Below are 16,583 nucleotides of genomic sequence, written 5' to 3'. Positions count from 1 at the left end.
ACTGCTTGTTTATATGTATTTTATCAGTCTTCAAAGTTTTGCCTACAAGTTCTGAATCATCCGATATTTGTTTATACGTATTTGGCCATAAAAGTCCAAAACAAATAATGACTGGAAAATACCCGAAGTTTTACAGTTGATATTGCACTAACAGTGTTATGACAACTTTATTAAATATATAACAACTTTCACAATTTCTAACCCTGTCAACAGAAATGTTTATAATATAACTACTAAGTACTTATCAAAGTCTTGAATCTCTATCGATTGATATAATTAAGTCTTATGCTGTCCCCTATCAACAACGAGTAATGGGCATAGCCAACTGCTCTCTTCGTTTATTTAAAATCTGAACTATTATAGAAGATTTAAAATTCTTGGAATGACGTATAGGCGGTCTAGAAAGTCTGGACAAATTCATATCAACACAATTTTATTGCTAATGATTTATACAACCCCTATTTTTTGATTGGTTCATTGGTCACATTATGCTTCCGGAATATGCTCATAGTAAATGCAGATCCAGAGTCGGGGTGATGGGGAGAGCCCAGGCTTGAGCCCCTTCTCAAGAGCCCAGGATATGCACCTGGTTCAAAACTAGGATTCCATTTAAAATCCTTGAAACAGGTGAGCTTTAACAGAAACTTGAAAATCTTTGATCTGTCAGGAAGTAGGGTAAAATCCCTCTTAATGGACACCCCTCAGATGCGGTCACCCCTCTTTTACGGCCAAATAATAATTTCCCCTTTGTATAACAAAAGTATGCAATTCAAACCCCTGATTAATGGTCATCCTTCTTTAAAGGACAACTTTTTTTGTCCCACCAGTGTCTGCAAAAGAGAGGTTATAATGTATTTAAAAAAAGCTTCTTCATATGTGAAACTGAACTTTTAAGCCTATTTAAGAATGTACAAGCATTTGTAAAATTTTAACACTACAATAAGTTTCCATGGAAAAATATAGGTAAAATTATCTTTTAAATTTTATCAATTGAAAGGCTTGCAGCAAGAAGAGGGGGGGGGGTTGATATAGTTGACTATTTTTTTTTCTTTTTTGTGCTTTTCTTGCTTCAATGTTAGTGTGTTAGCTCTATCTATTGAGAAACACTGGAACTAACTGCCAGACTTAGCCAGAAATGAAGTTAACCCCCTTTTTTACTGCATGCCCTTCAATTATTCCTTTCCCTCCAGTATACCATATACAAGTACAATGTCAAGTCATCCAGTATATCGTCAAGGTCTGATGGCAGTACGATAAAACCTCATAGACGATGCCATAACGACTGCTTCGTGGAAATTTTGTAAGGATATCGGTGGGCTCACTAAAGATTCATATGGATATCGACTGACCGTTTCAGACAGGAAAGTTATTGCTTCTTGTAAATGGGCAGCTTTATATCCTTGTATACCTAAGAAAAAGAATAGCAGTATAAATTAATACAATGTAAATTTGTATGAGACATTTTCTATTTTGGAATATGATGTCACCCTCTGCTAATACTATGAAGATTTCGACTGCTGGCTGATGTGAAGATAAATCCAGGAAAGAAAATTCACTATTCCACTATGCTGAAACCTTCGTTGTGATAGTGAAGAGTGGCATCATCTTCAGATAAGTCACCATCTAGTGGCAGTGTCATCAGCTTTGGCTTGAGTTAAATCTGGCTGTCCATATACGGTCTCATTCAGCACACATGAGCTCTAAGGAGAGATTTGTTGCCTTTGTAGTCTAGTGCTCTCGGGTGCTCACACGGCAAAGTAAGAGGATGTGGATTCGAATCCCCACAAGGGCAGTTGAATTTTGTTACCTGGATTTATCTTCCAGCCATTTATCCCATCAGCCAACTGTCGAAACCTTCATAGGTTTTTATGTGCACTGCTGTGAATGAAAGCAAAGAGCACAGACAGGTGAACAAAATAATTTAACAACAAATTTCCTAGACAATTCAAAATACTTGACAGAAAAAATCTTCACTTTTCCATACAAGATCAAGGGCATCAGGGAATAAGAAGAAGCTGAATCAAACAAAACAGAAAATCTTTTTGATGGCAGGTTTCGACGATTCAGTCTGGAGGTGATTAGAATTGGTGACGATGGCATTGGTCAATCCAGTTGATGGCGACATCATTGGTCGGTCCAGAGGGTCCAGTTAGCATCAAAGCTGTTGGTTCATCTAGAGTAGTGTTTCTCAACCACCAGTTCGTGAGTGATTGTTTTATTTTTTCATTTATTGCTTATTAGTCATGTGCATGATCGGGTCTTCCATTCACAAGAAAGAAATCCACTGGGCCATGGGCTTCCAAAGGTTGAGAACCACTGGTCTAGAGGGCCAGTTGGCAAGTCAGCTGTAGAGAGGTCGGTACAGAGGATCCAGCTGGTGACGACGACACTGATTGATCTGACAGATTCAGTTGCCCATAACAGGACCATTTAGTTCAGTGAGAACAACAGGTCCATCTGATGAGGAAGAAGCAAGTAAGTCCAGAGTGGTAAGTGGTGGGTTAGTCCAATGTGGCAAGTTGATACCATACTCTATCTTATGATAACTCAGCATGGGCAACTCCTGGTGGAGACAGTCGTTAGAAAATTGAAGTTTAATCCACCTGTTTACGGGGAACTCAACAATGACTTGGCAGGTTTTCCACCTTTCTGAGCTGGAGAACCCTGGGCACACCAGCAGTGATTGCAGTAGCAGTCATATCACAAAGGAAGCAAAGCAGAAAGGAACTATGCCTTCATATACAAATTGGAGCACCATCTATTCCAATTTGCATACAATGGGGAATTTCCCTCCCAAAATCCCTCCAGTTAGGAGAAATACGCTGACATAAATGACGTAAAGGCAAATGACATCGAGATATGCTATCTAATACTGAGATAGATGGTCAGCCATTCCACAGAAAATAAACATTATATACGAAAATTTGTTTTGATATATGAATATTTTGATCACCTTCACTGGACAGATTATGCTCACAAAACATAGTCCCACTATACTTACTTACAGTAAAACATGATTAACCGTCACAATTTTTGTTATCCATCATCATCTGAAGAAAAAAATATGGAAAAAACTGCCCCAAGTTTTAAGGTCCAAATGATCACTGCTATGGTCTGTACAAATGCCACTGGTAATAATAAATTACCCCCACTTATAATTGGTAAATCCAAAAAACCATGTGCTTTCAAAAATTTAAATATGAGAGCATTGCCTGTGAACTATTATGTCAAAAAAAAGTGCTTGAATGGACCAAAATAATTTTTCAGAAGGGTTCCACAACTTCTGTGCCTCAAGTTAGAGCTCATATAGCTGAAAAGCAGTTGCCACAGGAAGAACTGTTGTTGATGGACAGTGCCCCCACACACCCCTCTTGTGCCTTTTCTCCCAACAAATACAACTCCACTTATCCAGACCGAACCAGGGCATAACTGAAAATATGAAGCGACGTTACAGAAAAGTTTCTATTGAAGGCTTGCTTTCATATGATGATGCCATGACTGTCAAAGAACTTTGGAAGCGATACAACATAAAGGAAGCTATTTTCAATGTCGCCACTGCCTGGGCTGACCTTATACTGAAGTTTACATTGATCATTTTGAGAAATTAAATACAATATGTATGTATTATTTTATACCTTTAAAGGATTTTATTTTCATCCCAAACCTGCAGTAAAATCACATTACTGTACTAAGAGATTTCTGTTATCCATCACAGCCCTGCTCCTGACAGTGACAATCAATCAAAGTTTTGCTGTATAACATTTTATGGAAGAGAAAATTCTACAAAAATGGGGAGGGGAACCTATCATTTTGAGATGCACTGTGTAGTTAGAATCACCCCACATCCAGCAGATTAAAATAACAGAAACACACAAGAAAATATATAAATAATTACAGTAAAACCCTTCTTAATAGTCATCCTTCTTTTATAGTAAAATAATAATTTTCTATTGTGCTATAAAAGCATGCATTTCAAATCCCGATCAATGGTCACTCCTCTTTTGCATATGAATTTTTTTTTTCTCTCTCACCGGTGTCTGCAAAAGAGATTTTGCTGTAATAGAAGAAAGAGATTAAATTTCATCATTTTCAGTTATCAATGATGATCGGTAAACTAACCTTTCACTAGTATACACTTTTTCAGTATCAAGTCTATGCTCAATTCCAGGGGACGGTCATCATGGGATGTTCCGACAAATAGATAAGTTCCTCGATGCCTCAGGGCACTGATTCCATATGGCACAACGTCCCACGCACCACAGACGTCAATGACAACATCTGCTGCACCGCATGATGGCTCAATATGAGAATCTTCCAGACCTTAGAAATGGAAATGAAAAGTTTAATGGAAAAACAGTAGAAACAGTTTCTAAAATAAAAAGTTCTTAATTGGAAAGACGTCTGAACAAGGCCATAGCAAGAATTTTGGATGAGGGGACTTTGATGTCTGGTTCTTACAAAATGTGAGATGACTAATATCAGTGGAATAACATGGTTAAGTTCATTATTCTATTACTTTGCCCCCCCCCCCCAAAAAAAAAATACTAGTTTTAGGCTTCTGAAAGTAATTTCTGACTACAGTCTTGCATCCACATCAAAAGAAAATTGTTTGAAACCAAAGAATTAAATTTTAAATTTGAGGTTTGTAAAATCATGAGGCAACTGTACGATGCCACAGGAGTTTTTTTTTTTTTTGCATGTAATGCTATGTGCTAATATGCCACATAATCAGTATGCAGCTCTGGCAACATTTCCGCCATGCCTTGACAAATAAATTAAAAGAAAAATAGGCATTACATTCAAATATTCTAAGAGCTAAACATTTTTTGTCTGAGAAAAATGGCCAAAATAATTTTGTTTAGACTTTCCTGGATTATTTTCGTTACATTCTCTGATGTTGATGAAAACGATTAAACAAATTCGAAAAATTTTGAATTTTTTTAAGACTCCAATTTAGTCATAACACATAGAAAATTCCAGCAATAAGATTTTTTTAGTTGCTATGGTGACTTGGCATTTGGGAATTTGTCCAGCCCTAACTTCCGCCAAACTTACAACATGTGTTTTAACAACTGTGGCACTCTCCTGCCTTGCCTGTTTCTGTATCTCAATGAATTGCATTCTGTGTACTTCATGTTGCCATTTATTGTTTATTCAATGAAGAAAAAAATTATGTGCAAATTTAACTCTGCAAACGTGATAGGAGACAATTACAAATACAAGGCCACAACAGGCAAAATGCCCAATGGCTGAGAAAAAGATGCCCATAACAAATATGAATGTCATACATTTTTCTAAAATACAGCAACCCAATTCAAAATGCAATTATAAAAACAAAATGATATCTACATGGTAAAATATTATATAATTATACATATATTAGTAAAATATAAATATATCGGACAATTTAAATCCTTTTTCTGTGAAAGATTCTCATAGCCATGGTTTACGAAACCCTTGTTATCACTGAAATGAATCTCCAATAGATGGGAAGAATCATCATCACCACTGCTGACAAGCCCCAATTGTTGAGGGATATGATTCCCAGTTGTCCAAGTATCAGCATCAAGCATGCACAACAGCAAAAGCCACTACTCGTGATTCTTGTATGAGGCTTGAGGATTACATGCAGAAGAAAGTTTAAAATCATTTACTCAGAGAATTGGCAAACATGGTGCCTTCTATCATCTACATGTGGAATTTCCAGTTATGCTTCCCTTTGTTAAAGTGTCACATTTTAATGTACTCTATCTCCTCTCAAACTTTTCATGTGGAGTTTTGGACCACCCTATATATTATGTTTGCTTACGTAAAATGTAAATATGTAAATATCAGTTTACATCATAGCACTTTTTGCATAATGCAGGGCTTGGTAAATAAAATAATTTAGGCATCAAAAAAATTTGTTTTAAAAAGGACAACCATTTTTTTCTTGAAAAAAAACAGCCTAATTTTTTTCTTTTCACTTTTTTCATGTTGGTACACACCAGGGCTGTCTCACGAGTTGCTGGTGTTGGTACCAGCTGAAGTCATGCGTGACATCATTGATCAAACAGAACCAAGAGTGTACCCCCTTTCCTACCCCGTTAATTATGATAGCTTGGAAACACTCAACAGCCCATTTTATTGAGTTCTTTCCAAAAAAATTTTTTTTATTATTATTGCCATCAGTATTTGCATATTTATTGGCTTGCTTCATCCAACCGTTTAAGCATTAAAATGAGAAGTTTTGCATTTGCTTATGAGGGAACCTGAGAATATTTTCTCAGCTCCATTTCAGTTGAATCACGTACATTAGTTAATTTTAATCGAAAGCCAACTCCCTCTATCTATCTCTCTCTGTCGAGACAAATAATTTCAATTATCTTTCAAACTTGCTATAATTTTTAATTGTCACATGTTATTTTCATTTGAACAAGCTGTAGGTTTTAGAAGTGCAAGCTATTAGTGTTCTTACTAATACAACTGCAACATAAAACATTGGAAGAAAATATAAATATATATATATATTATATCAATTATATATTAATATTAATTAATGTTGAAAATATAAGCAAATATAAAAAAAAACTGGTTTTCAGATGTTGTGACGATTGCTGAGGTGTATACGAAGCGACGAACATGAAACATTCCTTTATTTTGCATTAACCTGCGAAACACACAACCCTTCGTCATGAAGGTTAAAATCGAACTCCTCGAGAATGTCTTCTTCTCTCGATACAACTTAAATCTCACGTGTCTCGTGAATAAAAGTATTGCTGTACATCCTTGTTAACAGCTTGCCTGTTACAATGTGGCTTTTTAGGGCTTATATATAAACTATCCTGTCCAAAGCATTCAAACATACCCATCTCTTATTCAATCAAGATTCTATTTAAAATAGATTCCTTGTTTGGAATACCTTGACTGGGTAGATCCACAAATGGTACAGCAGAGGCTTTCAAAAAATTTTTTGAGGTAAACCTAGAAGACGATTCTTCAGATCATCTTCATAATCACTAGGCTGAAAACGATTGCTGCAAATATGAGCACACTTACAGTTTACTTGATCGAACCTCTTATATTTGGACACCTATATTTTGCGAGTCTCTGAATCTTTAGAAATTATAAGTAAACTTGAATACAGAGTTTCTTTGTTTTCTGAGTATATTGCTTTCACACAAGAGCTAATATTTGTCTTCCCATTTTCACAAGAGAATCACAAAAAAAAAAAAAAAAAAAAAATTATAAAAACAGCACAAGTGCAACTAAAACAACACCACAAATGAGGGATCTCTCCATTGAATCAGTAAAATAAGCAACTAAAATTTAAAATAATCCACTTCAATACAGTAGGCTGTGACTCTGCTCCTTTGTCGTCTGCTAAAAAGTGCTTGATCAATGATATCATGCAGTAACTAAGACCATGCTAATCTGAGCCAGGGACGCAAATGTGTTTGCAAATGAAAAAGTCCTGACCATATAGTCCTGGGTACACACGTTTATACATACCAACTTCTTTTTTCATTCAGATTCCAATTTAATCACACACATAAAATTTTAGATGCAGTACTAAGTCTCTAGTCATTATAGAGACCAGGGATTTGTCATACTCTTCAGAGGATTTGGTCACACTAACATGACTTGACTGTGTAGCATGCTGTTTATGAGTAAGTAGATGCGAAGCAGATATGTAACTCTTACCATAATCCTTCTCCACCAAAATTGGTATGCCGTTGAATTTTTTAACGAGCCTAAGTCTTTCTGGAAGTACATCGTGGCAATAGACTTGACGGAAACCCGCTTCATGCAGTAATGCACAACCATACAAACCCATTAAATTGGCACCCTGCAACAATTTCATACCATTTTGAATTTGTTCTATAAATAACAACAAATAACGTGAAATAACAACAACGCAACATCCATTCTTAGCGGCATATATACATCCAAATGTAAAGAACTTGTAATGATAACTGAAACTTGTCATTCTCATGTTATAATGTTGTTAATATTTTAATTTTTGGGGCTCGCTGTCGATGCAGAATACAGGACTGAAAAAGATTGGCTCAATGTTATATGGCCATATCCTATACACGTGATCTATAAAATATTCAATATACAGTAGGTTAATGATTTAATGAGTGTGGATTAATAGCGGGTTAATCCAACAGATACCCTTTAGAGGTTTTGTGAGGAATATTAATGTGGGTATCTGTCTGGTATTTCAAGTTCAAGGGAGTTAATGAGCGATTCGCATAATGAGCAAAAATTCTGTGCATTGTTTATTTAGTTTCATGTTATCACTGAAAAATGGAATCACACAAATGGATGACCAATAGTGACCTTAGCTTTTGCTAACACATGTGCATTGCAAATAATATCACATGTGCATTGCAAATAATATCACATGTGCATTGGATAATCTTCTTCTGCTCAGTCTCCAGTCAGCATGCCAAATGAAGCAAACACTCTTGGAGTTTTGGAAAATCCATTTCTCCACATTAGGCACTGCCTCAAGATCATTGATAAAATCAGTAATGGATGTCACCAAGAGAACCCTTAATTCCACTTGAAGAAAAATGGACTGATTTGATTATTGAACATGATTTTGCGAGGGTTAATTTCATGAATAATTGTACTTTGAAAATCAAAAACCTTTGAATACTGTGTTACAAAAACATCCTATAGGCGTGTCTACATTTCCAGCATGTTGAATTTCTATAAAAAAATTATTTTAAGAACTTGTTCTAATATCGAGAAAAATATGTAAAAATATTATTTTTCACGATGAAATTTCACAAAGAAAAAAAATATATATGACATCAACTTGCTTGAACAACCGCTACTGACTGCTTAATCCTCGTTGTAGACAACAAAAAACTGACCGCATGTACCATGACTGCTAAAGCACAATTAGCTGGGCACACTGCAGCATCTGGGATGTTGCTCGGGATTCTGAATACTTGCGTACCTGGTTTCAGCACCATATGACTTGAATGAGAGCCATTGAAATCTTTGAGAGATGAGCATCCGTACTGAAATTTACGTAACACAACAAAAATTTTAAATATTTTTTCGAGAAGTGAATTCCAATTTCTTTTTCAATGTACTTTTAATGCATAAACAAAATATGCTCGCTATGAATTCAAAGCATCTAAGCATCTAGTTGTTCAAGATCTTTGATGGGCTCCATCTATTGTGAATTTATAGCATAGTCACCAACTATTGAGAATTAGGGAGGTTTCCAATTTGATTTCTATAAATTTCATACAAAAATAAATATAAAAGAGATTTTTGAAAAACTTTTTAACAATTTTATTTCTCAGTATAAAAAATAAAATTTTGGGGATTTTTTCCTTTTCAAAAACTTGACATTTTGCAAGCCATCGCCGATTAGTGCCACGTCACCAATAATCACCAAACACTAGATAAAGTTATCTGCCTTTACTACTCTCAAATCTAAACACACCAACAAAAAGATCCAATATCGGTTCCGAAACAAGACATAAGTTATCTTGCCAATTTCGGATGTCAAAAGGCAGAAATAACGCTAGCTGTTTAGCAAATTTTTTCTTTTCCCTTTGAAAATTAAATATTTTTTGTACACGCTTGCGAGCACACACACACAAAATATATATACAGAAAACTGCTGGATGTTGTGTGAAGATGCAGATTTTTATAAAGATGTTGATTTTTCTTTTTTTTCATCTCTGCCTCTACCGGGACTCGAATCTGGGCCCCTTGCATGCAAGGTGAGTACTCTACTTTTACTATAGTGATTTTCTGTGATTTGACACAATGAAGACAATGTACATTCACTTGTGCCATCATTTTGGGGAATAAAAACAAGTCTTTTTTCCGGGTAAATTCTTTGTGAATAATCCCCCCCCCCCAATAATGGGAATATTTCACAATCGCTGTCGAAATTCTTAACATATAGGCCTGAGAACCTTTTTGGAGTCTGGGAGATGCAGAAATTTGAGAAACTTGGCAGCTATGTTATAGTGTAAAAAGAACAAAAATAATGAGATTTGTCCTCGAGTCCCCAGGCTGGAGCCCTGTCAACCATACCCTGGTGGGGGCTATCACCAGACAATAATTTAACAAGTAACGTCTGGTGTCTGCCTTGTTCATGAGCTTGTCATCACATTTCTTTCGATTCAGTCTTAAAGTACTGTCGCAACAATATTAATGGTGAGACAATATGTAAATTTAATCACAGAACCCAAATGTTTGTCTTTCCTCAAACTTACTCATTCTGTCACATGCATATACAAATTTTTCGCTACGCTATAGCTAAGGTGCCTATATTACCTTATTAAGGTTCTCTGGGGGAAGGGGGGTGAGTATATATAGCTATTCAGTATGGATTGATACTATTGAAAAAAAAGAGTAAAATACCGCAAGAAACTCGAACTGCATTCTTTTCAGAAAAAGAGTTAGAAGAAAAACTATTTCCTTAGTATTGAGGGTATCTCTTGTAGCTGAGATGTAAATGAGCGCAGCCATCTGTAGCAACTACAGACAATCTGTAGCTGTTGGAAACTCTGAGATTGACTATCATCTGTTTGAGTGTACCAGTACCTAATAGATCACCCCGTCTCTTTGATTACTAGCAGCACTATTGTGTTTTATTTTTAATGTTTGGTTGAAAAATGTCTTAAGTAAATGAATTGTGGTTCGTCATTGCATTGTTGTCATCTGTCTAATAGATAACTCTGGGAAACATTAAAATGAATCTGGGATGTAACGATACTCAGCAATGTTACAGTAGCAGTAGCCATTTTCACAAAAATACATATAGGAAGTACGAAGCAAGTAGACATCCATCCATCAATCATTAGCATTGTAGCATTTTTACTAAAGGAATTTTTTATCTAGCTTAAACCCTGTTTCAGAGAGAGAGAGAGAGAGAGAGAAAGAAAAAAAACTATTAAATTTAGACTCAAGTGAAATATGTTATGTAACAACAGACGCTTAGCAAAATGATCAACCTTTTGGCTTGCAGAACAACATTCCGGCATCTCATCTTTACACATACAGCAGCAACCACAGGGATCGACCATCGTGAATGCTACTCTATCACCAGGCAGCACCACAGGTATACTGTTCGACAAACGCTTTGATATTATGACTTCTCCAACACCTTCATGACCGAGAACACTGCAATAGAAGGGAAAAAAAACAAGTGTGAAATAATAGAAAACTATCAACTGACCTTATTTAAATCTTGAATAAGAAGGAAAAAAAAACCAATGAAAATTCCGCAACAGATTTTTAAGAACTGATATCCAAAATCACACCAGTTTAGGTAACAAGAGAAAACTGCCCAGCTGTGGTTGGTCACTGATTGTCTTGAACATTCCAATTGGTGACACTGCGATGGAATCGCCATATATTCTCGTGTATAAGCAGACCCCTCCCCAACTTCTCCCTCGATACCACCAAAACAGTTGAAAATTTAATGGTGGACATCAGTGTGTATCTTCACCCATGATGTTGCCAAGATTACTTTTTTTCATGAGCCAGATAAATACAACTCTGCTTTAGGGACAGGCGCAAATCAAAGACAATGTGACAGGAGGGGCGAATTGTGCAAGTTTTTTTTGATTGTCCCTTGTTTTGAGGGAGAGATAAATTTTCACATATTATTTGGCTTTTGAGAGGGGGCAGTCATTCCTATTGCCCCCTACACACTTCCCAGAGCCCCCCCCCCCAAGCAAAGACAGTTTTAGCGAATGATGGAACAAAAGCAGACATCTTCAGAAGATTCCAATGGAGCAAAGGTAGACATCTTCAGCTGCGAATGGAATAGAGGCAAACATTCAGCTGCGAAATGAAGCTGAGGATGAAACAAGGCAGACATCTTCAGTTGCAAATGAGGGCGGGCAGACATCTTCAGCTGCAAATGAAGCGTAGGTCGACATCTATAGCTATGAATGAGGCCAAGGTTGAAATTTTCGGTTTCAAACAGAGTGAAGGCAAGCATCTTCAGATTTGAATGGAATGAAGGTAAACATCTTTAGCGGCAAATGGAGCAGAGGCAGATATCTTCAGCTGTGAATGAAGCAGATATAGACCTTTTGTACCTATGAATGAAGCTGAGGTAAATATCTTCAGCAGCAAATGGAGCAGAAGCAGGCATCTTGAGCAGTGATCGAAGCAGAGGCAGGCAATGTGTCTGAGAAGAGACCTAGGTGCATTCCACACTGGACTGATACTACAAGTGGTGCAACCTGCAACTCTACACGGATAGGTTAAAAATCCAAATTTTAGGTTATTTCATCAATCATGTTGAGTTATGTAACATGACCTGCTGCTGTCCAGAAAGGTATCTGAATAAAATGATATAATATAAAGATTAACATTCACCTTTCTCTGACCATCTGAGGTAAGCCGCAGTGATCATGAGAGTGCAACTGCAGCCGATCTGTCCAGTTTTGTTACTTGGCTTTCCCGGGTTCCTCAATGATTTGAATATGTAAATCCCTGTAGTGACAACTGTTTTTGTCATGAGACGGGTTGGTATGGTTACCCGATCGAACCAAGATTATTCTTGTTTTGTCTGTGTATGAAAACTTCCCTCACCAGGAGTTAATTTGCATTTGTCATGTAGTTCTAACACATTTGCTGACACATTGTGCCGTCGCGTTAACCTTTGTCTTTCAATATGTGATTGATCCACATTTTTATCTCACAACTAAATTGCATCGTTCATTTTGTCTTTGGCTAGGAAAAGTATCCCGTAATGAGAAATTAAACTAAATTAATATGCCCCCAGGCCCCCAAAACAGAATGTTTAGCACTGTTCTGTGACAAGCCATAGCTCACTAAACAATTAATAATTCAATGTCTAGTCGGCCGTGGACGAGCCCTCAGCTGACTGGAGATGTTCTGCGGTAAAAATCCCCATACATGTAATAGTGTTTTTTTTTTCACTTTTTCTTAAAATTCTCCCAAATTGTTCTGCTAATTGTTCTGCGACGTATGTCTCAGATTTTGGCCCATTCTCCTTTGGGGCCCCAGGCTCTAGATTGTTGCAGACAGGCACAGGTACCTATACAAGTTGGTTCAAACCTTCAATGAAGATTCTTGAAATGATTATCTCATTTCTTGTCTGAAATGTTGATGAACACATGGATATTGAGGGACTGATGATGCCTGCAATCATGAGCTTGCGACATTCAGACTGATCCCATGGTTTTGGTCTTCTGCCAACAACACTCACATGCAGATCTCTGATAGTGGAAAAATCATTGGACTCGTGTCATTCTTCAGTTAGATTTAACCTACTAATCTCCATCATTCATCATCATGAGTCATGAAAAAGTAAAAGCAAAAAAAATCAAATCTATGATTATAGCTGTGCCCATTTTAACATGTTCCCTCTTGTGTCTTATTCGTATATTCATAGGCACATATGTTAACAATTGGACGAAACGTTTTCTGCACTATTGGACTGTTGAACGTTAGTCCTATTTTCTCCTTCATTACACAATGGTGCAGTTGCTGCATATTCAGCTCACATTCGTATTTCAGCACCATTTCCCCCCCTGCATTATTGACGGTGTTAAAATGCTTCTGTATAGGGCAGAGGCCTAGCAACTTCAAATGCCATGGAATTTGTTTTTTCAGTGAATTTTAGTTTCAAATTTTTGCATTCTTTTTTTAAAATTCCATAGTATTTTCAAACCGTTCAATTGCGTTCATGAATTATTCCAATTTATAACATGGTTTATGGATTGTTACATGTGTGTGTGCCATAAGTATTTTTTTTTTCTGATTTCTCCCTTGAATTACCGCTTTGCTGCGGAGGAAGAAGGATAAGGAAAAAAAATAAAACACATAAGTGAGAGGTAAAAAATAGCTATTATTTCGCTATGTTATGTCTTGGGATAACTTGGGTTGCAACCCGAAGTCTTTGCATCAACTTGGTGCCCATAAGGATAGTTAAACTTCACTTTCACCCACACGACCACTTTTCTCCTGCGGGCTACGGGTTGAGCATGCATGTCATAATTCAGTGGTTCTTAGACTGCGAGTCGCAACTCCAAGGTGCATCGCCAACCTCTGTCGGGGATGTCATAAGAGGTTGGTGTATTGATACATGCCAGTTTTGAAATTATTGTTTTCTAGACCATTCTGCAGAGTCACAGATAGAGCATCTGGCATGGTGGTAAGATGCGCGTCCACCACAGTGAAGGTTGCCGTCATGGTTCCAGGTTCAAACCTGGGGAAGAATACAGATATTTCTCCCAACAAGCTTGAAACAACCACCAATAGATGGCACCCTTTATTTCCAGCCCAACTCATTAATAGCAGTACAGTAATAGAGGTGGTGTTTGACAAAGTAGAGTCACAGATAAACAAGGTGAAGGGAGGAAAAAGTTTGAGATTGAGCGGAAGGCAACTTTGCCTTCCGCTCAATCTCAAACTTTCTCGTGGCGCACTCCACTGACTTCCTGCCAAAGGCTAAGATACGGGGGGGGGGGCATTGCCTTCTAGCGTCAAAGGTGAAGTCTACTGATCTAATGTATAAATGTATATATGGATCGACATCATCATTGTGCCCCCCCCCCAGACTTCCAAGTCTATATCTGCCTATGCTTCCTGTATTTTTTATTAAGGAAATATGGTCAGCCTAGAAATATGTACAGTGTTGTATGCTGTTATATAGGGCTTTTTCGTGTGTGTGTTATCCAGATAGGTTAAGTCCGAGTGGCATGGTGGTAAGATGCTCGTCTACCATCGAGAAGGTTGTTGTAAGGGTCCCGGGTTCGAACCCAAGGGAGGATATAGATAAGATATTTTCCCTAACGAATTCGAGGCGACCACTGATAGACAGCGCCTTCACTTCCAACCCATCTCACTAATGGCAGTAAATTGCAATATAGAGATATGGCCAGAGTTGGTGTTTGGCGAAGTAGATTGTGAGTCAGCAGATAGGTTAAGTGTATTATTGTTATTGTTGCATTATAGTGTTAGGTGTATTATTGTTATTCCTTGACCAGAGGTTGTGCACCCCCTTACTTTTCACCACTCTTCCCACATCCGTAATGGTTCCGCAAATAGGAAAATATTATTCCCACAGATCATAAGCGCACATCAATATCGGCACGCCCCCTGGGAGCAGCAGCCCACACTTTGGGAACCACTTATTGATTTAATAGGGTTTTTTTTTTTACCAAGGAGTTCTTGCATCTTTCTTGCCTTTGATGTGATCGAGATCCATCGGGCATATGGTCGCCATCAACACTTTGATCAGGATTTCGCCTTCTCTCAACGATTTCTCGTCCCGCGGCACCGGATAACTCTCCACGATATAACTGGGTTGCTTGTGGGAACCGAAAAATACGGCCCGGACGCCACCACAGACACCTGTTGAGGATGCCATCTTCGTTGTTTACATTTATTTCGCACCCTTGAAGTTTTCAGACAGTCACGGTTGAAAAAGGAACAATACAGATGACGTGACCATATAACCCGTGATTCCAGTTGACGTCATCAGGTCTTGACTATATTTTCTCAATCAAAATACCGTACATCAGGGTTTTTCGATACCGCGTACAGTCTTTTCCAAAAATAACTACACTGGATTATCGATTCAAAACTCTCTCTTTACGCTTTCGTTAAACGTCATCGCGAGCGGTCTTGTATAGAAGTTGACATCATAGCGCGGATGCTTAGCAAATAAGTGTCGTTATAACGGCAATGCGTTTCATTAAAAAAGTTAGCAACCTTTCTTAAGAGAGAGACGCTCTCAAATATGAAGTCCTAGATCTCGACTCATTCATAGAATAGAGCGTGAGACACTATAGCCAATCGCTGTTCCCTATCATTAGGTATCAACTTATGGCTTCAATATGGCGTACCTCAAGTGACCTCGTTATACTTACGAATAAATTAAGTGGCTCGCGGCACATTCTTACCTCATTTAAATAACCCGTGACATATTTACAGATCACTCAAGTTTTCAGACAGTCACGGTTGAAAAAGGAACAATACAGATGACGTGACCATATAACCCGTGATTCCGGTTGATATCATCATGATCCTGACAATATTGCTCGTTCAAAATACCGGACGTCATTATTTCGGGACCACTCAGCTATAAGTAAAGTTTACTTATAGCCAAAGCTGCATTAAGAGTAAGCGTAAACAGTCCTATCGTTAAACTGGTAGCCAAACGGCATCAGCGCCCTCTCTGTTTAGATGGGTGCCTGCTGGCCTGTGATTGGCTGCTAGCATCGGGTAGGAAAGTCATTTCCCATAATGCATTTCCCCATCACGGCGCCATTTTGTTTACTTACTCATGTGAAGACTCTCGGTTAGGTTGGTTAGCTATTGCTCGTGGTTATTTTGGCAAATTGTTCATCTTTAAAATTATAAAAACGGGCCTTCTGAGGGCCAACTAAAATTATATTTATTGAATAAGTCCGCGTGCATTTGATGGGTGTAAAATGACACGAAGACGGGTGTTCACAAGTATAGATTTAGCTGTTGAAGTGTCGATAACATTGTTATTGTTACTGAGTGATTTATACTTTTAGGCACAAGTAAGTCTCCTATAAAGAAGTAAAAAATGTCCGCTTTAGTGGGAA

The 16,583-nt window shown here is 37.6% G+C and overlaps 1 protein-coding gene across 1 annotated transcript; it reads right to left on the bottom strand.

Annotated features, from left to right (window-relative positions):
* Positions 1-1,057: 1,057 nt before the first annotated feature.
* On the bottom strand, positions 1,058-15,400 carry LOC149066933 (uncharacterized). Its single transcript, XM_089253249.1, has 6 exons — positions 15,168-15,400; positions 10,977-11,145; positions 8,814-9,017; positions 7,684-7,828; positions 4,120-4,320; positions 1,058-1,408 (listed from the first exon to the last, which is right to left on the bottom strand). Exons 1-6 carry the CDS (start codon positions 15,374-15,376, stop codon positions 1,233-1,235), a joined length of 1,104 nt encoding a protein of 367 aa, XP_089109375.1. The 5' UTR covers positions 15,377-15,400; the 3' UTR covers positions 1,058-1,232.
* Between the last annotated feature and the right edge of the window lie 1,183 nt (positions 15,401-16,583).

The sequence above is a fragment of the Pholcus phalangioides genome, unplaced genomic scaffold, assembly GCF_987345545.1.
Source record: "Pholcus phalangioides strain wild (caught in Gottingen) unplaced genomic scaffold, Ppha-v1.0 ptg000032l_1, whole genome shotgun sequence".
Taxonomy (NCBI): Eukaryota; Metazoa; Arthropoda; class Arachnida; order Araneae; family Pholcidae; genus Pholcus; species Pholcus phalangioides.
Note: the sequence above shows the minus strand (reverse complement) of the source record. Positions and strands in the feature narration are given on the sequence as shown.